Below are 27,224 nucleotides of genomic sequence, written 5' to 3' on the forward strand. Positions count from 1 at the left end.
TAATTAATATTGTCAGATGCTGCCCCCCTTTGCATTTTTTCAACAAAAACAAATTCAGTTCAGTTCAAGAAATATGCAAAATTACAGCAGTCACTATTTATAAAGCACTGGAATTTTTAAAAAATATACAATGTTTGTAAACTATCAGTAATAGATATCTCTTCTCGGTTTTGTTCTATGGGAAAAATCATTTTCAAAATAAAATGGGCTTATTAAAAGCAAAATTTGGAATTAATTTTGGTCACAGAAACAGAAAAAAAAAATTCTCAGCATACTATGATAGTGGTATCTTTTCTAATTATGTACCATCCCGTCATTCAGGGAAATGATTATCTGTTTTCCTTTCTCTTTAATTTGGTTTTGAGCCACTTCTCCCTTCAATGTCCAATTCTTAGAAGGCAAACAGACCAACTTCATCATCAGTCTTATGTTTATGTGATAAGAGTGCATGTTCGTCACATGAAAATGCAATGAAACAGCATAATTAGGAGATTTCAGTTATCTATGCTACAATGTATCCCTCTTCCTCAAGAACTAAATTTTTCTGTTAGACATTTCAAAATAGCGCTTATAGCAAAGCGCCGCAGACAAAAGGTCCTCCTCTCGCCGGGATCTCGAGATAAGCGGTGTTTCCCAAGCACAGCCCGAGTACAAGCCCTGCCAGGCGGTGTAACCATACAAGTTACTTAACCCCTCAAGAGCTAACATTGCAGAACTGCTGCCGATCTGCATTTACCGATGCTTGGGGGAGTCCTGAAGGTAGCTAATAAAAAGTGAAATCTGAGACAATTCCGCGCCCCCCCCCAAAAAAAAAAGCAAAAACATTCGAACTGAGACTGACAGGTTGAAAGAGCTTTCGAGATTCTATACAGTGGAAAGGGCGATTTCTTGGCACTAGATGATGAAACCTGGACTATTGTAAACTAAGCAACTAGTTAAAAAGCCTTGAGGGAAAGAGATTTAGCGCAATCTGCTCGGAGTGCGGAAAGCATCCACGGGGCCCGCAGAGGTCATTAGGACTGAGGCCTGAGAAAAGCAAATGGTCGCAGGGCCAGGAAGCCCGGGGCTTGCGGGCTACTTCTATATGAATTTAACGCGGTGCGTTTTATTTATCATCTTTAGTCTGTTCAAGGTTTTTGAAGTAGGCCGTGGACGCCTCCAGCCCTGCCTCGTTCGAGCTCCTCCGCTTCCTCCCTTCTCCACCCCGTCCCCTTCAATAACTTCCGGCGTTACTGCGCAGGCGCCACCCCACAAGCTACACGTGCGCGCACGCGCTTCCATTTCCAAGGCAACGCTCCCTTCTCTCGCAGGAAGAGATCTCCGTCGGACCCTTTCTCCCCGGCCCCCTCCCTTCCCGCGCTCTATTCCACCTTGCTCCCGCGGTCCAATTTTACGTTTTGATTGGCCCCGCGCCCCGGGGCTGGGCTTCCGCGAGCTCACGTGACTGTGCGCAGGCGCGCTGAGAACTGGTACCGAGTCGCGGCTGCGGGAAGTTGAGCGCGGTACGTTGTTTTTGTGTGTATTCGCGTTTATTTTTCCTCTCGAGAAGTGGACGGAGGTTCCGCTGCCCGCCGAGCTTGGGAAGCCGCGGTCCCGGGGAGGGCGCGGGATGGCGAGGCGCGCGAGACTGAGGGGAACCGCGAGCGGGCTGTGCTGAAGCGAGGGCGGGAGGACTCCGGAGGGACTGAAGCGGTCCCCGGGTGCCGGGCTGATTTAGCGAGGAGACCAAGTCATCTCCTGATGGTTTGAGTTAGCTACTGCTTTGTGGCGTGGACGCAGGGAGCGGACGTCTCGGTGTGAGGAGGAAGCTGTGGGAGGAAGCGGAGGCCGCCTATGTGAAGGCCTAACTATCCTAGGACCGGAGCTAGACGCAGCCTCAGGCCTAGGAGGCCAGAGAGGTTAGGGGACTTACCCAGGGTCATACAGCTATTAAGTATCGGAGGCCCGAATTGGGCCTCGATTCCTCCCGACTCCTCGGGCCTGGACTCTTCAGCATCTTGGGCACTGGAGTGCGTCACCACGTGTATTATTAAGCCGAAGTGAGTCGCACCGTGTTCCCTTTCCCCCCTCCCCCTTGCACCGGGGCCCGTTCCGATCCGGCTTCTGACAGTAATAAGTAACGCTCATGCACAGTGCCGTCTATCTTCTGAGCCGAATCTGTAGCTCTCTACAAAAGCAGGATAATGTCTTTAGTATCTACTTAAAAGGGGCGTTGTAGACCTCAAATGAAGTCCTGTATACCTAAAAAGTCAACTGCTATTATCATCTCCCCCCCCCAAAAAAAAAAAAAAAAGTGTGTCCCTTACTAGGAACAGCGCATTTTGAGTAAACAACAATAAGGAACATTTATGAGGATCTTTCTATTACCACTCCGTGGGGCATAAAACTCTCCTAGACGGTTTTTTTTGGTTTTGCTTTTGTTTTTTGCTGAGGCTGGGGTTAAGTGACTTGCCCGGGGTCACACAGCTAGGAAGTGTTCAATGTCTGAGGCCAGATTTGAACTCCGGTCCTACTGCCTTGAGCACTGGTTCTCTATCCGCTACACCATTTAGCTGCCCCCCTCCTATACATTTTAATAAATGTAGCTCAAGAGTTAATGCTTGGGGGAGTGCGGAGGGTATTTCATAAAAAGTGAAATCTGAGACACTTCCGCCCTCCCCCCCAAAAAAAAAAAAACATTCGAACTGAGACTGACAAGAGCTCCCGAAGATCCGGTGGAAGGAGCGATTTCTTGTCACTTGCTAGTAAGTAACTAGTTAAAAACATTAAGCTTTAATAGCTACCGTGTTCCAGACCTCGTGTTAGATCCTGGCAAACAGAAAAATTGAAGCAGGCCTTACCCTCAAAGAGTTTACTTTCTTTTTAAGAGAAAGAACTGATAATGAATATTGAATTTATGTGCCTGGCACTGACTGAGGCTTGCTACAAAGAACTCAGTTATTTATTTGATTTTTTTTTCCCCCATTACATTCAAAACAATTTTAACATTTGTTTTTAAAATTTTTGAGTTCTAGATTCTCTCCCTTATATCCCCAACCACAATTAAGAAACCACATATGAAGTTATACAAAACATTTCCATAAAATCTAGTTTGAAAACAGATCTACTCTAATGAAAATAAAAATCCTCAAGAAAAATTAAGTTAAAATTTAGAGAAATAGAGAATGCTTCAATCTGTATTCAGACACAATCAGTTCCTTCTCTGGGTATGGATAGGATTTTTCATCCTAAGTCTTTGAAAGTAGTTGTGGATCATTGTACTACTGAGAATAGCAAAGTCATTTACATTCTGGGTATCCCAGAACATTGCTATTACTTTGTAAGCAGTGTATTTCACTTTATTCATGGAGGACTTTCTAGGTTGTTGTTTATTTTCCCCTGAGAATATCCTGCTCCTCATTTCCCAGAGAATATTAATAATATCAGAGAAATCTGGCTCAAATTTTTTTTTTACAATTATTATTACTAATTGTATTTTTCCCCATCCTCTCTTTTATCCTGTTCCTCCTCAAAAATGTTTTGCTACTGAGCATTCCCTCCCCCCAATATGCCCTCTCTTTTATCATCCTCCCTCCCTTCCCATATCTCATTCCCTCCTATTTTCCTACAGAGTAAGGGAGATATCTAATACCCAGGAACTCACATTTTCATGGAAAAGACAAGGTACAAATGAGATATTTATAGACAAAATCTAGGAAAATCATCTCAAGGAAAGGCACCAGCTAGCACTGAGGGGAGACATAATGCAGAAGGCAGGATTTGAACTGAGATTTGAAGGAAGCCAGAGAATCAGAAATGCCAAGCTGCTAGAATATCTCATTGCAGGCATAAGGAACAGCCAGTGCAAAAAGTGTTGAATGGAGATAAAAGTATTTATCGTATTATAGGAACAGCAAGTAGAGCAGTGTAGCTAAATCACAGTATATGTAGAGGACAGTAAAAGTATAAAACTGGAAAGCTAAAAAAGGACCTGGTTGCCAAGAGCTTTAAATGCCAAAGGGAGCATTTTATATTTAATCCTGTGGTAAACAGGGAGCCAGCAGAGTGGTGACATATTCAGAATTACAGTTCTTGGAAAGAACTTTGCTGAGTGGAAGATGCATTAGAATAAGAAGAGATTTGGGACAAAACCAATAACCTATAGCAACAGGCCAAAAGTGATAAGCATTGAGTAGCCTTGTGAATGGAGAAAAAGGGGTGTCTTTAAAGAGATGTGAAGGTAGAATTTGACAACAAATGGATATGTAGGGAGAGTGTTAGAATTTAAAGGTGACACATTGAGATTATGAACCAGACTGACTGGGAGGATAGTGGTACCCTTTAACAATAACAATAAAGTCGTGAGAGGGGAAAGATGAGTTCTATTTTTGAACATGTTGAACTTAAGGGTAGCCTATGGAACATCCTGATATTAATGTCCAAAAAACTCTTGGTGATATGGAACTGAGCTTAGGGAAAAGATTAGGATTGGATATATAGGTCTGGAAATAAACTTCCTAGAGATAGACTATTTTTAACCCATGGCAGCTGATGACTTTCCATATGAAAGTATATATAGATGGAGAAGAAAAAAAAATCCAAGTTAGAGCTTTGGAGGTCATCCTAAGAACCCATAAAGCAGATTTTAAAAGAAAGAATAGATTGGAGGAGAATCAAGAAGAATATATTATGGAAACTCAGAGAGGAGAAAATATCTAAAAGAAGGTGATAAGTAATGTCTAGTACTGCTGGGTAGTGTTGAATGAGGAATAAGAAAAGGCTAATAAAACAAGCAATTTAGAGAGCTTTAGTAACTTTCAGAGAGTAATTTCAGTAAAATAATGAGATCAAAAACCAGATTGTAGAGTGTTTAGGAGAGAGTAAGAGTAGAAGAAATACTCATTACTTTCTCCAAGAACTTAATAAATGAAAGGGCTGCTAGTAGTAATGATAGGATAAAATTAGAGGTTTTTAACAGTGGAGAAAACATAGATTACAGGAAAGGAGACAAAAAGATAAGATTGGGAGAGACTGAAAGTGCTGGTGATATGAGCAGTTTGCTTGAAAAGATAGGAGGAAATGAAATTAGGTACTTTTAGAGCAGTTTTTGTCTGGGCAAAAAACAAAGGACCACCCCTTAAAACTAAAACTGAGGGAAGGGAGAAAGAGGGAGTTGTCAATGAATGGTTGACAACTTTCTCTTGAAATAAGATCCTTAGCTGAAAGGACTAAGGGAAAAGATGCAATCAAAGGCTTGAAAGGGGATTAAACTATTTGGAATAGTTGCTGTGATGAGTGGAATAGCAAATTTACTAGGGATGTATATGGCCCCCATTTGAGATTGTATTATTATACATGCATATATGTGTTATTTACATTATAACATAAATTTGTAATAGATCCAGTTAGTAATTAATATTTTTTTCCAGCACCATGTGAATAGGAAGAAAGGATGGGCAGATGATTGAGAATAAAAGTTCATGTAGAATTGGATTTTTTTGAACAGTCAAGATAGGGAAGAGAGGCTAGTGTAGATAGTGATGGGAATGATGATTTGGAAAAGAACTGAGAAGGAAAGAGAATGGAAGTTATGTTGAGATTGATTCACAGGGTTAGGACTCCGGCATAGGGAAAGATGAAATGCTAGAAGGTAATGATCAATTAAAAGAATTTCAGAGTTCATGAACATGGAGATAGAACAGTATAGATCTGATCATGTGACTACAACTCCATTGGCTTCCTATTGCTGCTGGAATAAAAAATGAACTGTTTAGCTTTAAAGCCTATGTAACCAGGTCTCCACCTACTTTTCCAACTCTTTGTGCATTTAATAACCCTAACTCCAATTACCAATGATCTCTTCTGATAATCTCTCAGTTCTCAATCTTCTCAACTTAAAAGCTGCATTTGACACTATTAAACCACCCTCCTGGATATGCTTTCCTCTTGAATCTTCATGATGCTGTTTTCTCCTGGTTTATTCCTTATCAATGTCTTTTATTGGCTTTTCATCCTCACATGCCTCCTTAACTAAAGATCTGTCCTGGACATTTTTTGATATTCATCAGCTTTTGCGGGATTTTTGATTTTTTAAATAGCCACATGATTTAAGGAAGACAGATTGAGAAACTATACAACTAATTCTAACAATATGTTATTGTCATGACTAATAATGGAAATATATTTAATATGATTGTATATGTATAACCTATATCAGATTGAGTGCCATCTTGAGGAGGAGGGGGGAGGTAGGGAGAAAAAATGGAAATCAAAATCTTTTATAAAAATAAATTTTGTATAAATATTTAAATTTAAATAAACAAATATAAACATAAATATAAATGTCAAAGACTCATAAATAAAAAAATTGTTGCTCAAAAATATTCTTTAGAATTCCTCTTTTGGAATTTTTTAGTTTCACATTTTCTAAACTAAACTAAAATATTTTTAGTTTCAAATTTTCTCTCTCCCAATTGAGAAGGCAGTCAATATGATACCCTTATACATGTGAAGTATACAAAATATTTCCCATAGCTTTAACTATCATCTCTATGCAGATGGCCCCCAGAATGATATATCCAGCTCTATTCTCTTGTCAGGTTACCAATTATCAGACATTTCAGATTGGATGTCCTTAAACTTCTTAAACTCAGCATATCTAAGATTGAACTTAATATCTTTCCCCATAAACTCTTTTCTTCCAAACTTCCCCACAGTTCTGTTAAAAGCACCACTATCTTTCCAGCGTCTTTTATAATCTCATATTATCCTGAGCTCTTCACTCTCTCCCTCTTCCCATATACCCAGTCTCTTGCCAATTTTAACATTCCTACCTTCTCAGTGATTCTTCCATCTACTTTTTCTCAATTCACCCAGTTACTACCTTAGTTTGAGCTCATATCAATTCATACCTTTATTATTGCAATAGCCTTTTAATGGCTCTCCTTGACTCATGTTTCAAACCTTTCAAGTCCATTCTCTAAACTACTACCAAACTAATTTTCCTTAAGCAGAAATCTGACCATGTGCTAATCAACCAACTCCAATAGCTTCCTATAGCTTACAGAGTAAAATAGGAACATTTTTTAGTTTTTAAATCCTAGCAAAATCTGGCCCTAAACACCCTATCTAGCTCCTTTGAACATTACGTTCCTCCTCTACTCTGATTCAGCCAGACTCTGAGTTCCTTTCTCATGACAATGCTATCTGCTGTTTCTATGACTGCCCTGGCTGTTCCTTTTGTCTGGGATTCATTCTACATTTACCTCTACTTCGTAAAATTCTTCTCTAAGATGCATCTCAAGAAACTTCTGCATGAAATCTTTCCTGAGCCCCTGTTAGTAGTCATCCTCCAAAACTACTTTGTACTTAACTTGTTTATTTATTGATTTTATAACATAAGCTCATTGCAAGTAGGGTGTTTTTCACACTTTGTATTTGTATTCACACTAGTACAATGCCTGGCACATTTTAAACATTGAGTAAATACTTGATGATAGAAATTAAATATCCTAACTTTCAAGTTTTTCACATTCAAGAACTGTTGATATGTATATTGAAGTTGGCTAACAGGAACACAAGAGTTAGGGTTGAAAGACTTTGAGCCATACACTGAACTCACTAAGAAAGATGTGGATTAATTTGGGGGGGATGTCAGTAATGATCCTCCCCCCTCAAGTATCTGGAAATTTATAGGGCATGAATTTCAGAGGAGGAGATATCCTTTAGTTGTGGCGGTAGGAAGAAGCTGTAAGTAACTGATAAAACGCATTCTAACTCTCCCACCATAACTAATGAATGGAGATAGAGAGTATGACAAAAAATGCAACCGTGCTTCGAATGGTGACTAGGGTTGCAGTGTTGTTAGGAGAGAGATTAGTGTTGAATCTAGTATATCTGAAGGGGGACATCAAAATAGGAGGAGGGTTTGTATAGCAGCATCTGGCAAATAAGATGGACTTCATAGAGGAGGGTAGTATTTGAATTGATTCTCAAAGGAAATGTAGGAGGATATGAGGAGGGTGTATTAGTCTTCTCATGTTTAAGTTGTTTGTTTTCATTGTTAATAATGATGGAATTATATTCCATCACAGTCATATACTTCCCTTTGTTCAGCTGTTCCCCAATCTGCAGGGCATCACTTTGCAGATGTTTACTACCAAAACAAATGCTGTTTTGGATATTTCTGTAAATCTGAGATTTAAAAAAAAAAAAAAAAAAAAGCTTTTAACTCCTAGAGGACCATCTCTGGAGTGAAATCTCTGAGTTAAAAAGCATGCAGATTTTTTCTATATTGTGTGATCTTTGCCAATTTTCTCACAAAGGATATGAGGTGAAGTCCCAAAGTGTCACATTCATTTAAATTTTTCTTATAACTAGTTATGTGGGACAGTTTTTTATATTGTCATTAATAGTTTGTGTTTCTTTTGAGAGCCATTTGTCCTTATCCTTTGACTGATCTGTGTAACTTTTTATGTATTCATTTCCTCTGTATCTTACTTGGATATTTTTATCTTTTGTTCTTTCCTCTTTTATATTCTTTACTTGGTTAAAATTTATCCTATTAGCCATTGTTGGCAGAATTTTGGAAATGGAGAAGACCTTAGCTCTAATCTAGTCCAACCCTTACATGAAAGGACTCTCCTGCTGTACAAACTATACAAGTAATCATTCAATCTCTCTGCTCAAAGAACTGAAGGAAGGGGGAACCTACTACTTTTCAGAGTAGTCCATTTCACTTTTGGATAGCTTTAATTGAAAAGTGTTTCCTGCATCAAGCCTAAATTTGTCTCTTTTCAGCTTCCATAATTGCTCCTGATTCTTCTCTTTGGAGCTAAACAGATTTTAATTCCTCTTCCATATGAAAGCCCTTCAGATACTTAAAAACAGCTGTTTTATATCCAAGTCTTCATTTCTCTAAGCTAAACATAACCAGTTTCTTCAATCAATCCTATTTTGATGTAGACTCAAGGCCCTTCACCATCCTGATCTTGGACCTCCTCTGGATAGTGTTCAGTTTAGCAATAGTCTTTTTAAATCCTGGTGCACAGAATTGAATAGAGTACTGAGGTTAACGGCTGACATGGGGAGAGTATATTTATTACATTCCTATGCTTCCTTCAGAACAAGATATATTCTGTTTCTTGACTGTTTTACTTCACTTCTGATGAGCTTTCAGTAACCCTCTGACCTTTTTCAGAACAACTGCTGTCTTAACCATTCCTTCTTTATCTTAGGAATTTGCCTTTTTTATACCCAAGTGTAAGACTTTTTTTATATTTATCCCTATTAAAAATCTATCATCTTAGATTTAGCCCAGTAGAAATTTTTTTGAATCCTGACTGTCATCCAATGTTTAAACTGTCCCTTTTAGTTTTTTGTGATCTGCATATTTGATGAGTAGCTATGCCTCTGTCCTTTATTAATTTTTAAAAAAATAAAAAGCACAGGATGAACACAGATCTGGGGGTACTTACAGGAGACTTCCTGCTATGTTGACATTGAACCATTAACAACTTCTCTTTGAGTCTAGCTACCCATCTGGCTCTGAATCCAAAACAACAACTCTCTAAAAAATGTTTTAATAATGGTGTTCCCTTAATTTTGTCTCCAAATAGATGCATAGAGAACAGAGTCCCTCTGCTTCCCTCATTGATAGAACCATCAAGATGAGAAAAGAGACCGAAGCTAGGAAAGTGGTTTTAGCTTGGGGACTCTTAAATGTTTCTATGGCCGGAATGATATATACAGAAATGTAAGTCCATTAACTAGCATTAGAACAAAAATTTTTAACTGTGTGAAAATATTTTCTAGACTTTAGAAGATATTTTAAAATAATTTTTTTATTTTTTCAGGACTGGGAAATTACTAAGTTCTTACTACAATATTACATATTGGCCCCTCTGGTATATTGGTAAGCTTTTCCTGTATTGTGATGTAACTTTTGTTTACTATTGCATAAAAATTAAGTAAAAATGCAATTCATATTTGACTTTTTTTGAAATTTGTTTTTTTAATGGGATGTTCAAATGATGCAAATTCATTTTAATCTTTCTGTATAATGAATAATATATGCTATACTATTGTGTACATTATTTAGTAGAAAATTAGGCTGGGAGCAATAATGGAATGTACAAGTGAGCTGTTTTATTCCTTATTAACATTGGTAGGGATGGTTGTAGAGTGCTTGTTTTGTGTTTTAATTACCTTGTGTTTCATTCCAGAACTTGCACTTGCATCTCTCTTCAGCCTGAATGCCTTATTTGATTTCTGGAGGTATTTCAAATATACTGTAGCACCTACAAGTCTTGTCATCAGTCCTGGACAGCAAACACTTTTAGGTTTGAAAACAGCTGGTAAGTGATTTGTATTTCTTGATAAAATAAGCAACAGATATCTCTTATTTTAGAAGTTCCTTTTCAAAAATCTTGGTATTGATGAATTATCCAAACTATCTAATCTTCAGGATCCCTGTCTTACACCTTATCTAAATCTAAATGTAGAAGACAGATTATTGTCTTTCCTAATTTATATATTTGGAAAGGAATTCAATTATATTTTGAACATACTAAGTTTAAGGTGTCTATAGACATGCAGTTGAAGGAAAGGTTAATAAATAGATAAGGAAATAGAGCTCAGGAGAGAGATTACATAAGAGCTGAATATGTTGATTTTTCGGTCACGTTTAACTAATGATGCTGTTTTTGATATTTTCTCCTAATTGCTTATATTCTCCCATTTGAGATATCCCTCAATATGAGCTCTTAATATTTTGAAATCTGTATTGTCTACAGCGTGTATTTCTTCTGTATTTACTTGGTGTGATCCATCTATTCCTGACTTCATTTTCTCAAGTACCATTTCTACTTCCTTTTAGCACATCAGGCACTGATAGCCCCATGTGGTTCCTTGGTGATGGGTGATGCAGACAAACATGTTCTATTTTCTACATATTTGTTGTCCTTTCACTGTAAATGTTTTGGGAGTAATCTAGCATTTTGTAAATTTGTTTGTGAATGTTTTACTGTTTGGTTAAATAGAACTGCTCATGATTTTCTGCTGTCCTGTTTCCTGTTCTACAATTAACAATAAGAGTGCTTATAGAAATGTAAGCTGTTTTATTGTTTTTTCACCAGACAAAACAACCCCAATCATTTAAACTTTATCTCCTAAAAACTGTTTTTCTTTCTCTTGAACATTTTGTTGACACTTTTTTAGGTTCTATGTTTCAGACGTTTTTACTATTATAGCATTGACTTATTAAAATTTTAAGATACCATAATTCTTAAGCTCCTAAATTAAGGTCCGGGTATAATGTAGTTTTTGTTCTTTTTTAAAATAACAGTGCCTTTTCTGACTTTGACTCCCCAGAAATGGGTAATTAGCATATTTAATACCAAAGGCTGCTAACTTCTATTTTTTGCATTTTCTTTTTGTTGCAGTTGTGCAAACCACTCCTCCACGAGAACTAGTGGCAAACAATATCCCTCCTTCCACACCCTCTCCTCCAATACAGGGTCAAAGTGTGCTGAGTTATAGCCCATCTCGCTCTCCCAGTACAAGTCCCAAGTTTACTATGACAGGATATAGCCCTCAGCTTCAAGGTCTGTCATCAGGCGGCAGTGGTTCTTACAGCCCTGGAGTGACCTACTCGCCTAGCAGTAGTTATAATAAGGTAAGCCTTTTCTTTTGTTTACTAAAGGAGAAACATTTTAGCATTATCTCCAGTATTGAATGCACAGTGTTCTTCAGGCTGGTATTTTGCCAGAGAGTCATATTTAAAACAAATGCAAAATTATCTCTTTAATGCCAATGTCTTTAGCTCCTTTTTTATTTATACTTTATCCTATTCCTACTTCCTCCTGCAAAGCTTCTGGGTATCCTCCCATAATTCTAAGTGTCTTGTCTTTCATGGCCTCTTGTTTTATCTAGGCATTTTTCCAGATAAAAACAAAAGTTAGGACTCTTCAACCCAGCTTGATGGCCATTCTCCAAATCACAGAATAATGAAGGTTATTTAGGTATTCATAATATTTCTCCTAGTCATATCATTTTGGTCTGATAGGACTAGAAAAAAGAGATATGGAAATTACAAGATATTTGGTTGCTTAAAGCATATTATTGGAGAGCATTGTCAGGGAACTTAGCCAAAAGAATAATCATTTTATTGTTGCATTCTGTGTTGCTCATTATTAGAGTAGCAGTACCTAGAAATAAAACTTTCTCGTTTTTTAAATATATTTTACATTTGATTAACTTTTTAAACAAATGTCTATAGTAAAATTGTTAAATCTGATTCTGGGAACAACTAAGAAAATTTTGTGAAAATGGAAGTTTTTTAAGGTAACACTTAGAAAACTTGGGTAGAGTGGGTCTTGTGCACATGGTATATTTGGTACAGGTCCTTGTTAACTTATTTTGATGTCGCCTTTATATTATATTGCTTAGCATCTCCAATTTGAATACTGGTAAATTCTACTTGGATTTTTATTTTTCATGAAAGGAATAGTAACTTGCTATAACTTATAGCAGTAATCTTCTTTAGGTTTATTTAGTGACCTCTGTGTCTTTTTATTCTTTCTGTCTTGAACCACCTCACCTCATTGTTAGGAATATACTTTACAAAACTTTAAGCACTAGAGAAATAGGAGTTTATAATATAAAACCAAATGAAAGAGACTTCATTTTAAATTAGAATAAGAGGTGAAAAAAAGTCTTCCTATCTTAGTTTTAGCTTTTAAAGTAAATCTCTTATTCCAAATAGGTGTCTGGTTATAGCCCTTCCCCCAGTTCTTCTCCATACCCTACCACCATCGGTCCAGCAGAGAGCTGTGGCCTGAGATCTCGGTTCCGTGCCTCACCAACTGTCTATAACTCTCCAACTGGTAAAGAAGATTACATGACAGATCTCAGAACTCTGGACAATTTTCTTCGAGGGGAAGAAGAGAAGCAACATAGGGTCCAGCTGGGTAAAAGAAAATGATTTCATTCAGTCATAATAAAATTGGATTGTGGTATTTGTTTTTTCAATATACAGGGTGATCAAAAGAATATGCCATTTTCTCTGGGAGGCATTGGGGAGACAGTGGAAAACTGAGAGAGTAAGCAGTAAGAGTTTCTAGCCCCATTTGCTGTTAACTAGCTGTGGAACTTTGGGCAAATCATCCAATCATTCTGGGTCTCTGTTTCCTCATCTACATAAATTAAAGTTGTACTAGATTTTTCCAGGGACTCTTTGAACTCCTAAATTTTATGTTTTTATTGACATATAGCCCCCAGTTCAGTTCATTATGCATAGAGCTCTGTGCTGAGGATACAGTGGTAAAAATGATACAGAGCCCCAGCTCTTTTACAATTTTCTAGAGGAAGACAAAACACACAAAAATTATGTCATGAAGTAAACAGGAACAAAAGAAGAAATATGGTAGTAAGTGTATAATCTCTAGTCTCAGCAGTTGCTTTTTACTTGGGGAGAGAAATGTTACAGACTCAGTGAGGATAGGGCCTATCATAATCTGTTACATAGTGGACACTCATCTTTTGACCTGTTGTGACAATAATTATAACAAACTGATGCTTACTAAATTAATGATTATAGGGAGTACAGATTCTACCTCACCTTCTAGCAGTCCTACTTTCTGGAACTATAGTCGTTCCATGGGTGATTACGCACAGACGCTAAAGAAATTTCAATACCAGCTGGCTTGCAGGTCTCAGGCCCCAAGTGCTAACAAGGATGAAACTGACCTTGGTTCTAAACAGGCTGCAGAAGAGGTAAATGAAAAAATGGCTTTGTGATTTGCAGATCCTAAGAGGTTCTTGTTTATTCTTTTAAAAATATCTTAATGTCAACTTTTAACTTAAGGAAATATGGGTAGAGTGCTAGAATTTGAGTTGGAAAAGCCTGGGTTCACTTTCCCTCTCCTGAAATCTAGTTGTATGACCAAGAGCAAATTATTTAATCACTATATGCCTCAACTTTCTCATCTCTAAAATAGAAATGATAATACCTATAATATCTACCTGATTGGATAGATATTATTTTGTGAGGCCCAAATGAGTAAAATGCTTTGTATACTTGAGAGCTCTACTTAAAAATCAGTTATAAGTATACTGTAACAGGAATAACTAACTGTCTGGCATACTTGGTAAAAAATTAAAAATCTACTACTATTCACCAACTAACATTTATTTAGTGCCTACTATATTCCAGATATAATTTCAAGCTTTAGAGATACAAAGAAAGGCAAAAAAGCAGTCGCTGGAGATAATGGACTAGTATTCTTTGTCTTATACTGAATGAGGTTGTACTTTTTGTTACGTTTGTCAGATAGCAGAAACTACTATCTTATCAAAGGTGTTTTCAGCCATCATGTTTGGTACCTTATATTTGGCATACACTAGTATCTGTTCATTTACCTAGTTGTATAGTTTTTTGTTACTTTGTTTCTTTTATATATGTCTTTCTGTACTTGTAGCTTGATCATTTAAAAAATTAGAGATGAATAGCAACTCATAAGTACTTACAAATGAAAAATCAGAACCACAATTTAAGTGATTATCTTTGTATATACTAGCTAAACTGGTATGTACATTTTCTCAGAATTGATTAGATACTTTTAAAGTTGTAGAAATGAGAATTACTATGGTCTCTGGTAAACCCTTTCTACATTGATTGTCCTTTTCAAAGCACATACTACTGTTTTTGAGTAGGTGTGGGCAAGAGTGACTATGAATCGACAACTTCTTGATCATATGGATTCGTGGACTGCCAAGTTTAGAAATGTAAGTTCTGTCATTATTCTAATGCAAAGTGTGGTTAATATGTCACTATTGTAGATAAAGGTAGTTAAGTGGTAGGGTAGATAGAGCACCAGACCTGAAGTCAGAAAGACTCTACTTCTTGAGTTCAAATGTGACTTCAGACATTTATTAGCAGTGTAACCTTGATCTGGGCAAATCACTTAAACTTGTTGTCCTCAGTTCTTCATCTGTAAAATGGATTAGAAAAAGAAATGGCAAAACTACTTCAGTGTCTTTGTCAAGAAAACCCCAAATAGAATCAAAAAGAGTCAGACATGACTGAAATGAAATATTTGTGGGTGGACTAATTTTCAGTTACCATATCACACCTATGAGATTGTATAATATGACAGAAAGGGAAAATGACAAATGTTAATGGGTATGTGAGAAAATAGGAACACTGATGTACTGTTGGTGGAGTTGTGAACTGGTCTAATCATTTTGGAGAACAATTTGGAATTGTCCCTAGAGAACTATAAAACCAGGCATACCCTTTGACCCAGTAACAACATTACTAGATCTAATTTCATGGTGGCAAAGAATTTGAAATTGAGGAAATACCCAACAATTGAGAAATGGCTGAATAAGTTGTGGTATATGATTGTGATGCGATACTATTTAAAGCAGGATGCTTTTAGGAAAATCTGGGATGACTTATATGAACCAATGCAAAGTAAAATGAGCAGGACCAGGAGACTATTACATATAGCAGTAACAATATGGTAAATAGTGATCAGCTGTGAAACATGTAGCAATTCTGATCAAAGCAGTGATCCAAGACACTTTCAGAAGTTTCATCATGAAAAATGATACCCACCTCCAAAAAAGAGAACTAATAATCTCTTGAATGTGAAGTACAGTTACTCTTTGCTTTTTTTGTTGTTTTTTTTTTCAGTATAGCTAATATGAAAATGTTTTGTGTAACTTCACATGTGTAATCGATATATCACTTGCCTTCAATGGATTAAGGAAGGAGAGAATTTGAAACTCAATTTTTTTTTTTTAAATTGTAGTTTGAATGCACAAAATAATAAACACTCATTAAATGCCTTTGTATCAAGGCACTCTGCTAGGTATTGAGGAAAGAAAGGGAAAAATGCATTCTACCTGAAAAAAATCCAAATATTTTACTGGACCGATATAACACATATACAAATATTATATGAAATATTGGAAAGGAGTGAGCACTAATAATAAAGGGTATCAAGAAAGGCTTGACAAAGGAGTACTCTCTAAGCTGGGTTCATCAAATTAAAAATGAAAATGGAGAGCTCTGAGAATGGGATCTATAATTGGGATCTTGGTGAACAGAAATAATATAGAATTTATTCTTTCCTTGGGTATTATGTCACAAAAACTTATAGTGAGTTGAAATTTATTGTTGTATTCATTTGACAATTGCCTTCTCAGGGCAATAAATCTGTTACCTACAATATACACACACAAATGGTGTACTGTAGTTAACTGTAGTTTAGTTTTTTATCATGTTACTTTAATTTCTTCTAATAGTGGGTCAACGAGACAATATTAGTGCCACTTGTTCAGGAAATTGATTCTGTCAGTACACAAATGAGAAGAATGGGCTGCCCAGAGCTACAGATAGGAGGTATGATCAAAGTATATAGGAATATTTCTGTTTTCTTGAGCACTTATTAGAAGAAAATTCTATATTGAGAGTAGGCTATTTAGCGGATTTCATTTGACTCCTCTGCACTGACATTGGAGGTTGGGGGGGTGGAAAGGATGACATTAATGCCCAAATGTTGTTAATTGAGGAAAGCAATTAAGCTAATTAAAACATTGAAATCCTCGGGGAATTTTTAAACTATTTTTTAAATTATCCTTTTGCTATTATTATAATAATAAATTCTTAGGCAGACTATATGTTGATTCTTCTTTCATGGCATTTTCCACCATAAAACTGAGTCTTTTAGAGCTCCAAATTTCAGTGGGACTGATTCACTGTTAAAATTGTGCTAAAATATGCCACTTTTCATTAACCCAATAGTATAATGAATGTATTACCTTGGTAATTTTTAAATCAGCTATATTTAGATTCTTATCTACTAAAAAAACAAAAAGAAAAGTGATTACGGTACTTCAGGTGGCTATGTCCTCTTTTTATTATGTATGCTGGCAAAAGACAATAAAACTGAAGTCCAGCTTCATTCCTTCTTGGCATGGAGCTAACCAATCTTTGGTTCCCCAAGGCTATGCCAACAGAATGGAAACTTAGTCAAGAACCAAAATTGAACGGCTTCTAGATAGCACCTGATAATAGATTCTATCGTCTGTGATCTAGTCTAAATTCAGAGGTTCGTTGCCATGTTGGCCACAGGATGATCAGTTTTTTGTTAAAGCAGTTCTTAATGACAGCTACTAAGTTAGAAATGGATTGCAGTCTTCATTAGAGAGGGAGTACCTACTCAATGAAATTGTAGATCTACAAAGAACAAAGAATTTTAGTTTGAATCAGATCTCTGAATAATTGCTCTTAGAAATTTTTAGATTGTGTTATATAGTACCTCTTTTCTTATAATCAGGGTATTCCTTAGCCATTTTGTTCTCTATGGACTATAAACAGAACTATGACTGCCAAAATATATAATGTATTTCCAAGAGTCATTTCTTGACCCTACAATGTGGTTTTTCAAATCTGTTTGCCTTTTTTGTCTTTTAATATTTTAATGGCTTAGTATGGTACCCTTTCTTGATTAAATTTTTTTTTATTTACAAAATAATCATTTATTAATACAACAGACAGTTTTTAGTACAAGTTTTCAAGTATTATCCACTAAGGGGTTAACAATAAAAATATGTCATATATTTATATTTAAAACTGTGCTTGTGATACAGATTTTTCTGGTACATAACTGCATAAGATATCTCTGGCTAGTTGCTTATAGTTTCTGTCTTTAGGTGATAATCTATAAATGAAAGAGTTTTGTCAACATTTCTTCTGATGTAATGTCAGTAGACAGTCACTTATCCTTGCTGCCAAGAGAAACCATAATCTCATTCTGTAGTAATTTAAAAATAAAATAACATTTGAAGATACTTCTTTAAAGATGTTCAATAGATTTGCATCATAATGATCTGTGGTATGTGATTTTTGTTATAATAGAATTTCCTTTCTCCCCTGCCTCTTCATTTTTTTCAGAAGCCAGTATTACTAGCTTGAAACAAGCTGCCCTGGTCAAAGCCCCTCTTATTCCAACCTTGAATACTATAGTGCAATATCTAGACCTTACACCAAACCAGGAATACTTATTTGAAAGGATCAAAGGTGAGGTATTATTTTGAAGGTTTAAAAAAAAAAAAAAAAAACAACTTTGAAAATTAGCTATTTTATTACCTTAAAGGAGCCATGAAAAATAAGGGGGGGGGGGGGATCCAATAAAGTCATGGCTTGTGTTAAAGACATACATGTATCCGTGTTTGTTCATCCCCAGCCTCTGGTTCACATAAATGTGAAACCTCTAGTGATAGTGAATATTGACAACTTGTCTGTTACTTAACACCTTCTAGACTGGGACACAGAAGCAATGAGAATATGGTCACACCTTATATGTGTCAGAGAGGACTGCTCTTCGCTCTTATCCTGTTACCTCTCTTGAAGAGAGGGAGAGGGAGGGAGAGAGGAAGGGAAAGAGAGAGTGTGTGTGTGTGTGTGTGTGTGTGTGTGTGTGTGTGTGTGTGTGTGTGTGTGTACATACATTATACATTAAACTTCAAGTGAAAAGACTCTTATCAAAGAGATCAGCATCTGCTCCATAGCATTACCACCAGGTGAGAGATTCAGAAGCAGGACTGAAACCTCCGGCTACTTTCATCTGCCTTACATTCTGCTACTTTTTATTGTGTCTCTGTGTTTGAAAGCTTTTTAGTCACCAGTATAGAAAAATAAGTTTTCTATATACAGATGTAGGGATTTGGAATATTAGACATCATTTCTCCGGAATACTAAAGATGGACTCACTCCTTGATGTCTTTCACCAGAAGAAGAGAACATACTCAATGCTATTTCTCCTAACTGATTTGTATTTCTTAGAATAACTTAGTCATTTTTAATGTTACTGTATTTCTTTCTTGGATCTTTTTTGCCCTGCCTCCTTAATAGCAGAGAGGTATGATTTAATAAAAAGTAAGCTACCATGAAAATCATTAGCTTCTCTGATACTGAGACATAAAGAATTGCCTTCTTCTTCCCTATGTGGTAAAGTTGTGAAAGAAAATCAGTAGTATTTTTAAAAATTGTTTTTGCAAAATGGTTTTCATTGTTTTAAATAACTTTGAAGAATCTTTTTGGAGCTTAGTTTTTTGTTTTGTTTTTAAAGAAAACTTTTCTGGAGAGATAAAGTCTCAATCATCTTATATCAACTCTATCCAATCATAGAACTCTCTCAAGGTGGTTGTATGAGCTCATTCCGATGGAATAGAGGCGGGGACTTCAAAGCACGAAAATGGGATACAGACCTGCCCACTGATTCTGCGGTGAGTCAATATGATTGGGTTTTAAGTAATTTTGATTAGATGTTTCTATGTTCAGAGATTGTTTTATCTCATAATAAGAATTTAAAATGTTTATATTAAAGCAACAGCTAGAAATTACATGTATGTGTACTTAATTTTGATTCTTTCTAGCTATGTGAGGTTGGCTGAGTTCTAACCAATTATCAAAAATATTAGTTTATTATCATTAATTGCATAGATCAAATATTAATCATTCATAATAGCATTATCATGCCTTTTTTGGAAGATTTAAGTTCTAAAAGAAAATTTGTCCCAAGTCTCTTTCCATTGTAATCATTCTCCGAATTAATGATGAATCTATTATTATTGACTGCCATTTTCTGTACTAATTACTTTTATTTACAGATCATTATGCATGTATTTTGCACTTACCTTGACTCCAGACTACCTCCACATCCTAAGTATCCTGATGGAAAAACATTTACTTCTCAGCACTTTGTTCAGACACCAAACAAACCAGGTAGAGTTTTTTTTTTTTGAAAGGAGATATATGGATTTTTAGGTGGAATATCTCTGTTCTTAATTTTCTTTTTTCAAATTGATATTTTGCAGACATTACAAATGAAAATGTTTTTTGCATCTACCAGAGCAACATTAATCCTCCCCATTATGAGCTAATTTACCAGCGTCATGTCTACAGTCTTCCAAAGGTATTTTTGTTTTTTGTATTTATCATACATGCATTTTCTTTATGATGCACTACTTTGACTTTGAAAAAATATTCATTCAAGTTTATGAAACTAAGAAATGTTTTACTTACAGAAAGATGCATTACTACAAATTAGCGCCAAAAATTCATGTATATTTATAACTAATGACAATTTTTTTTTCCAGTATCATGTTTACTAAGACTTTTATATATAACTATATTCCTAATTTATGATCTCTACCAAATTCCAGTAAAACACATATGTGGTAACTTAAAAGGCTGACAAAATGTTGCCAATTAGTAGATAACAAATATTTGTAGTTATTGCATCTTTTGAATGTTAAAATCTTTAGACAGTGGGGAAAATTGTTGGGTGTTTTTTTGTTTTTTTTTTTTTATATAGGCTAGTTTCTTCTTTTCCCACCTCTATGTAACCATTTACTTAGCAGCAGACTGTTTTCCTATAGGTTATGAGGGAATAAATCTTATTCTGTATCTGAATTTTAAAATTTTTAATTATTGGGAACTAAAGTATTGAAATATTGCTATACTTACCTACGAAGTTGAGTTTTCATAATTATTTTCTTAATTTTTTTTTTTTTCCTAAATTCAGGATAGGAATAACATGTTCCATACGTTATTGATGTTCTTATATATTATAAAGACCAAAGAGTCAGGAATGCTTGGGTAGGTATAAAGTGCTATTTCAAGCACAAACACTTCTTTTTAAGTGGTTTCTTATATCTTATTTTTCCTGTTGAGCTTCTGTAATTGTATATAATTTAATCATTATTCACTCAAAGCCCTACTTCCAGTCAGTGGGTGTTAGTGCCAATTTTATTAAATTGTTGTTAGAATCTTTATTGAAATGAAACTTAGGTAGTTGAAATATATTATTCTTTATTATCATCATTATTTCATGTGTAATATAGCCCAAGTCCAACAAATTTGAGGCAGTGCTATGCATTGTTGATTATTAAATGGCAGAATAGCATAAAGAAATGTAGTCCAACTCTTCCAATACAACCCTTCCATAAAAATCTAGAAAACATGTCAAATAGAGAAGTTTAAGGGGAAAGAAAACCCCACAGCAAGTCATTTTTTTCAGCTCAGGTTAGCAATAGAGAGGTCTGTGGGAATGAAATTTAGCCAGGGTCGTGTTACATGAAAAAAAAAAAAATATATATATATATATATATATATATTTTAAGTTTTATTTATTTATTTATTAAGTTTTTTGTTTTTGTTGTTGTTTTGTTTTTTTTGCAAGAATCTTAACAGGACCCTCGCCTTGTGCAAGGTGAAGCAACGGGTGCCAGATGGTATCTCTGTTGCTTACTGAACAGTTCTGAATCACATATTCAGGTCTGACTGAAGAGCGGGCTGAACTAAGGGGTGACAGTCCAGGATAAGCAACAGTCATAGGCGGAAAGCTGTTAACAATTTCAGAAGTTGTATGATTCAGACTTCAGGAAATGAGCAGGGTCTCAGTTCTAACTTTCAACCTGGTTGTAAAGCCTATAGCAAAATAACCCAAGGGGAGAGGGGAGTCTCTGTTTAGGTCATTCAGAACCCGCAGAACTTTCCAGTGCCTGAGAGCATCTCATTCCTGCACCAACCTATTGATACTTCCAACTAAGACAAAATAGTAGGATCCAGACCCAGATTAGTAATTTGTAGATCAGGCAAAGACTTTGTCCTGGATTACACCTATTAGGAGCATTGAAACCTCAATCCCTTAAGGTGTCCATGAAATCCTTGAAATAATATGGCACTTGATACTTCAAGAAATTAGGAGGAGGAGTCAAGAAGACAAAAATTTCATGCTGAAGTATGCAGGCCATGCATAGAATCTGACCCTAACATAAAATCAAAAAACAGAAAGTAGGAGGAATGAACAACCCTCTTCCCCCCCAAAAATAAATAAATATATATATATACACACACACCATAAAGAGCTATTATGGTGACTGAAACAACTAAAAAGACAATCTATAAGAAAGATCTCAAAGGAAAACACAACTTGGACACAAGTTCAACTAGAATTTTTGGAAGACAATAGAGCAAGAATTTTTTTTGTTGTTGTTGTTTTTATTTCTAAAAGTGATTTTAAAAACCAAATGAGAGCACTAGAGGGAAAAAAAAAGACCTATGGAAGACTAGTTTGGAGCAAGAGATGCAAACATGTCCCAAGAAAGAATTGCTTCAGAATTTAAAAAACAACTAAAAGAATAAGGAGACATAATTTAAGAATCATTGGACTACCAGAAAGCTCTGACAAAAAGAAAAGCCTAACCATCACATTCCATAAAATCATAAAAGAAAATTTCCCGTTTCTCTCAGAACTGAGCAAAGTTGAAATAAAATCCATTGATCATCTCTTAGAGGAAACCCAGAATGAAAACTCCCAAGTGTATCATAGCCAAAATTTAGAGCAGCTTGGTTAGAGGGTAAAAAATGTTGCAAGCACACAGATATAAAGAATTCTTTAGTGTGTGTGTGTGTGTGTGTGTATACATATATATATATATATATATATATATATATATATATATATATATATATATATATATATATATATATATATATATATATATTGAGGTGCCACAGTCAGGGAGAATAGATTTCTAATTTTTTCCCCCCATGGAGAAAATATTTTAATTAAAAATTTCACACATATACAAAGACCAAATATAGTCTTAATACCTAAACCAGGGAGAGTAAAAATAAAGGAGGAAAACTATGAACTTAATATCTCTCATGAATATAAATAAAATGTAAGCAAAGAGACTTAGCAACACATCACAAAGATTATACATTATAACCAGAAAAGATTTATATTGGGGATTCAAGGCTGGTTGAATGTGAAGAAAATTATAAAAATTAATTAACCATGTTAATAACAATACCAACAAAAGCCATAATTATTTCAATGGATAGAGAAAAAGCTTGCAACAAAATGCAATAATTCCTTTTGGGGCTTTTTTAAGCTACAAAGCAAAGGAATAAATGAAACTTAATATAAGTTAATAGCTATTTAAAACTAAGAACTAGTATTACAATGGAAATTCATTGGAAGTAAAAAATAAGGCTATTGTCACCATTACTATTCAATACAGTACTAGGAATGCTAGTTATAGCAATAAGAATGAAAAAGAAAAATCAAGAGAATAAGCATAAGCAAAGAGAAACAAATTTTTTTTCTATTGTACTTCTGATTATCCAAATTATTGTTTATGGTTATAAAGTTAAATATCTGGATCCATTTAAATTCTTTTTTTCTTTACAGGAGGGTTAATCTTGGCCTCTCAGGAGTGAATATTTTGTGGATTTTTGGGAAATAGTTCACTCAGTCACTTCTTTTGATCTTCTTTATTTTGACTGGTAATTAATGGGGGGGAGGGACAAGGGGAGTGGGAAAGTACCAGATCTCAAACAATACTATATCAACAAAACTGCTTTGTAAGGTGTAGGTGGGGGTTCAATGGTGCTGGTGAGGAGTGAAGTGGGAAAATGAAGTTCTGCAGTCAAGGGGGGAGAGTGATCAGAGAAGGTATAAGTTTCCTAGTGGACTGCATTTTGCAGAAAGATGGATTTCTGGAGATAGTGAAATCCTGAAGTCTGCAGGTAGGAAATGATGAGAGATGAATTTCCCTGGTCACCCTCACAAGTAAATGGGGAATGTGTTTTTCAGCAAGTTTCTCTGATAGGTCTTATTTCTAAGTTATTTAGGGAACTCATTCACATTTTGGTTTTTGTTGTTTTTGCCGAGCAATTGGGGTTAAGTGACTTGCCCAAAGTTACACAGCTCGGAAGTATTAATTAGCTGAGGCTGGATTTGAACTCAGGTCTTCCTGATTTCAGGGCCAGTACTTTATCCATTTAGCCATCTAGCTGTCCCACTCATTCAAATTTATAAGAATAAGTGTCTTTCCCCACTAATAAAAGGTCAAAAGATAAGAAGCAGTTTTCAAAGAAAGAAATCTGTGCTGTCAAAAATCACTTGAAAAAATGTTCCAAATCATTAATAGAGAAATGCAAATTAAAATAATCCAAGTTCCACTTTATTATACCCATCAGATTACTATATTTCTAAATACAAAGCAGAACAATATAGCATTGTTCATCTTTATAATAATAACTCCCGTTTCAATTAGTACTTCTTATCAAAGTTGTTATGGTTGTAAAAAGAGACAAATATATCCTGGACCAAAATCCATTGAAACTCTTTTTTTTCTTTACAGGAGGGTTAAACTTCGCCTTTCAGGAGTGAATATTTTGTGGGTTTGTGAGAATATCTCATTTAAGCTCTTGATTTTTGAGCTCTTTTGACTGGATCAAATAAAAATGTCAACCTTTTTGAAGAAGATTCTAAGACTCCTATTTCTGCATTCTGGAACAGAATATATAACACTCTGGACAAAATGAAAGTTGGGGTAGTGAGAAGCTGCTGTTTTTAATTTTGATATCTTCTGTAACAAAAAAAATCATTGACTTTTGGTTCGCATATATTTCAGGTTTTTGTAACTGTCTGCCATAAATATTGCCCTCTGAAGTTCCTTTGAAAAAAATATGTTACCCTTTTAATAAACTAGAGTTTTGTAGAGAGTCTCAGCAATGAAACCAGTCCATAGGATTGCAAAACTTCATACCTAAGGTAGTTTCACAATGCATTTTCAATCTCTTGAGTATTTTGGCATAGGTTAGTATTTTAAAAGACAGTGAATTATGAACTTGATAATTTGTCACCAAATTTCCTGTCTTATCAATCACCCAAAATATAAAAGCTTAACTTTTGATTAAAATTTATTTATCAGAGATAACAATGCTGTTTTAAAAAAAAAAAGTTGTTTTTTTTTTTTATAGTAGCTCCAAAGAATCTGTCTTTCAGCTCTTTGGTTAAGCTTCTCAGGGATATTAAGGATACATGAGGTTTTTTTTAAAAATTTTTTAATAACATTGGTTTTAATAACGCAGATATACCATCACAGTATTATTTGAACATTTCTGTTTTTTAAGATTAAAAGTCAGCCCTGCCCATTTAAAACTCCAGGAAAAGGTTGAATGCCAAAAGGAAGTAGATTTTGTATATGTGTGTGTTTTCTTCTTTCAAAGAAGGGGGGAAAGGAGTAGATTGTAGATAATTGGATATGAATGTGGTAAATGACATTAGAAAAGAAACAATTGCTGGGAGCTAACAGATTTATTTTTAAATGTCATACCAAACTAGTTTCATATCCTTGTTTTGACAATATTACTACATCTGGGTAATGTTGCAACTGTATCTGGATTTCTGAAATGTAAGGCATTTCGCTTTTTAGATAAGATGGAAAAATATGGATATCAGTCTAGTTAGATAGATTCATAGCTGGTTAAAACCATATGCAAACAATCATCAAATTATCAATTGTTCTAGCAACATACTACAGGACTCTGTTTTTATCAGTGAATTCATTAAAGACATATAGAGATGTGTTTATAAGATAGAGCTGATAGGCAAGCTAATTCATGGGTAGTACAATCTTAATTTCATTTGGTAAAATGATGGGCTAGATTAAGCTTGATATGAATTATTGGTAATTATGGCAGCTTAAAAAGCTAATGAGATTTTTAAGGTGTATTTTCACTTTTATGTAGTGCTCTAAAGTTTACAAAGCACTTTTCTTACAGCAACCCTGTGAGAAGTATATTAATGCAATTGTGTTACCCCAATTTTATAGAAAAGGTAGAAAGGGTAGAGAACATGTTCATAGTCACAGTGCTTACAAGGGACAGCCTAGATTTGCCCCATAACTACAAGTCCAGTCTTCCTTCCACTATATTTATTTCCTCTCTATAATAGCCTTTAATGTCCCCCCCAAAAATTATTAATCCACTTTGACTCAGCATCAATAAGATTAATGTAATGTATTTGCTTTAGCTTAAGTACATTAGCTGTCATATCTTGGAAGAAAATGTGAACTGAAGTTGTTATAAATATATTAACATTTTCAGAATTCAGTGAGTGGTGATTGAAAATATTGTAAAATAGTGGGAAAATGAATATGATTTATTTTAAGATTTGTAAAACCATAATATCAGTAATCAGGCATTTCCTTTCCTTTGTTTTCTACCCAAGATTTTCAAAAAATTAGACCCATGATGGATTTTATTTATATTGACATATTAGCATGTAAAGAACTGGCTAGATGGCATACTTAGAAAACAAAAAAAATATGTTTTCTATGAGTATGAAGACTATAATTTTGTGTATTCTTGAACCATAATTTGACTTTGACGTAAACATATGTTTTTATTTCAATTCCATTCTAAGGTTAACCAGTTTTGTGCACTACCTAAATAACTGAGAAATCTGTTAACTTTTTAGTATTACTACTGCCACTAAGAACACTGGGAAACAATTGAACTTAGGAATTTCAGTGTAGTAATGGTGGCTTGAGTGCTTTGTTTTAAGTAAAAGAATTTGGATTACATTTGTAGTATGTCATCTTTCAATTTCTAAAAAAAAAAAAAAAATTTAAGTGTATTTGATGTGTTAACATTTGTATGTTATTTTTTAATTTAAAATTCTAAAAATTAAAAATAGTATCTTAGATGTATCACTTGAATTTTGGTTATGGAATCAATCGGTCTATTTTTCTATTTAAAAATTATGTTCATTTTGTTACTCTTTTCCCCCTCGCCCCAACTCAATATTACATAAATCAAATGTTTTTCTATGACAGCTATATCCTGGAATTGAAAATTTTAATTTCATTTGACTGTAAATTCTGTGTTGCTTGGCTGACATTTAACTCCAATGGTAGAAACCTCATTCATGACTTTATCATAACTACTATATCACCTGCAAAAGCCTAGATTATTTCTTTCCCAGCATCCCTACTTCCATTCAATATGCCACTGGCTTTCATCACTTGTCCATATCTCAAAAATGTAGAGCCACTGAAATTCCCTGGCGAGTCTCAAATTAGTACTGGGTTTTTCCATTACCAAACTGTTCTTTTGCCTTAAAAGTGAATTGAATGGGAAAGCTTTTTTTTTTTTTTTAACTCCATACCAAGATAAAAAGGAAACCCTTTGTGTTGTGACCCTGGATATCTTAGAATCAGGAGTTTATTCTTGGTCTTTTGGGGTCCCTGTCAGGGGATTTTAGATATAGGAATCTCTATACCTTTTTCTGTCTCCACCGCCAAAGAATGATCCTGCCTGTCCTACTCCACCCTTTGATCTCTCCTCCTTTCTCTGTCCACACCCACAGATC

The 27,224-nt window shown here is 35.0% G+C and overlaps 1 protein-coding gene across 2 annotated transcripts; it reads left to right on the forward strand.

The window, feature by feature from the left end:
• Positions 1-1,325: 1,325 nt before the first annotated feature.
• On the forward strand, positions 1,326-26,560 carry TMEM209 (transmembrane protein 209). Of its 2 annotated transcripts, none has more exons than XM_074267929.1 (16): positions 1,326-1,502; positions 9,597-9,733; positions 9,834-9,892; positions 10,203-10,334; positions 11,421-11,653; positions 12,743-12,947; positions 13,577-13,752; positions 14,692-14,763; positions 16,291-16,387; positions 17,942-18,067; positions 19,178-19,275; positions 19,660-19,774; positions 19,867-19,964; positions 20,577-20,650; positions 23,253-23,347; positions 24,208-26,560. In XM_074267929.1, the coding sequence occupies exons 2-15, from the start codon at positions 9,597-9,599 to the stop codon at positions 23,305-23,307; spliced, it is 1,677 nt and encodes a 558-aa protein (XP_074124030.1). In that variant the 5' UTR covers positions 1,326-1,502; the 3' UTR covers positions 23,308-23,347; positions 24,208-26,560. The 2 variants fall into 2 exon arrangements, with proteins under 2 accessions (XP_074124030.1, XP_074124031.1); XM_074267930.1 differs by lacking the exon at positions 1,326-1,502 and adding an exon at positions 1,923-2,039.
• The last annotated feature ends 664 nt before the right edge of the window (positions 26,561-27,224 follow it).

The sequence above is a fragment of the Sminthopsis crassicaudata genome, chromosome 5 (genome assembly GCF_048593235.1).
Source record: "Sminthopsis crassicaudata isolate SCR6 chromosome 5, ASM4859323v1, whole genome shotgun sequence".
NCBI classification, from domain to species: Eukaryota; Metazoa; Chordata; class Mammalia; order Dasyuromorphia; family Dasyuridae; genus Sminthopsis; species Sminthopsis crassicaudata.

Bases quoted from the DNA above. Each gene is read 5' to 3' on its own strand.
- TMEM209 (XM_074267929.1), top strand. From the start codon at position 9,597: ATGCATAGAGAACAGAGTCCCTCTGCTTCCCTCATTGATAGAACCATC. The intron at 10,335-11,420 runs GTAAGTGATTTG...TTTTTGTTGCAG, and splicing joins TTTAGGTTTGAAAACAGCTG to TTGTGCAAACCACTCCTCCA. The intron at 19,965-20,576 runs GTATTTTTGTTT...TCCTAAATTCAG, and splicing joins ATGTCTACAGTCTTCCAAAG to GATAGGAATAACATGTTCCA.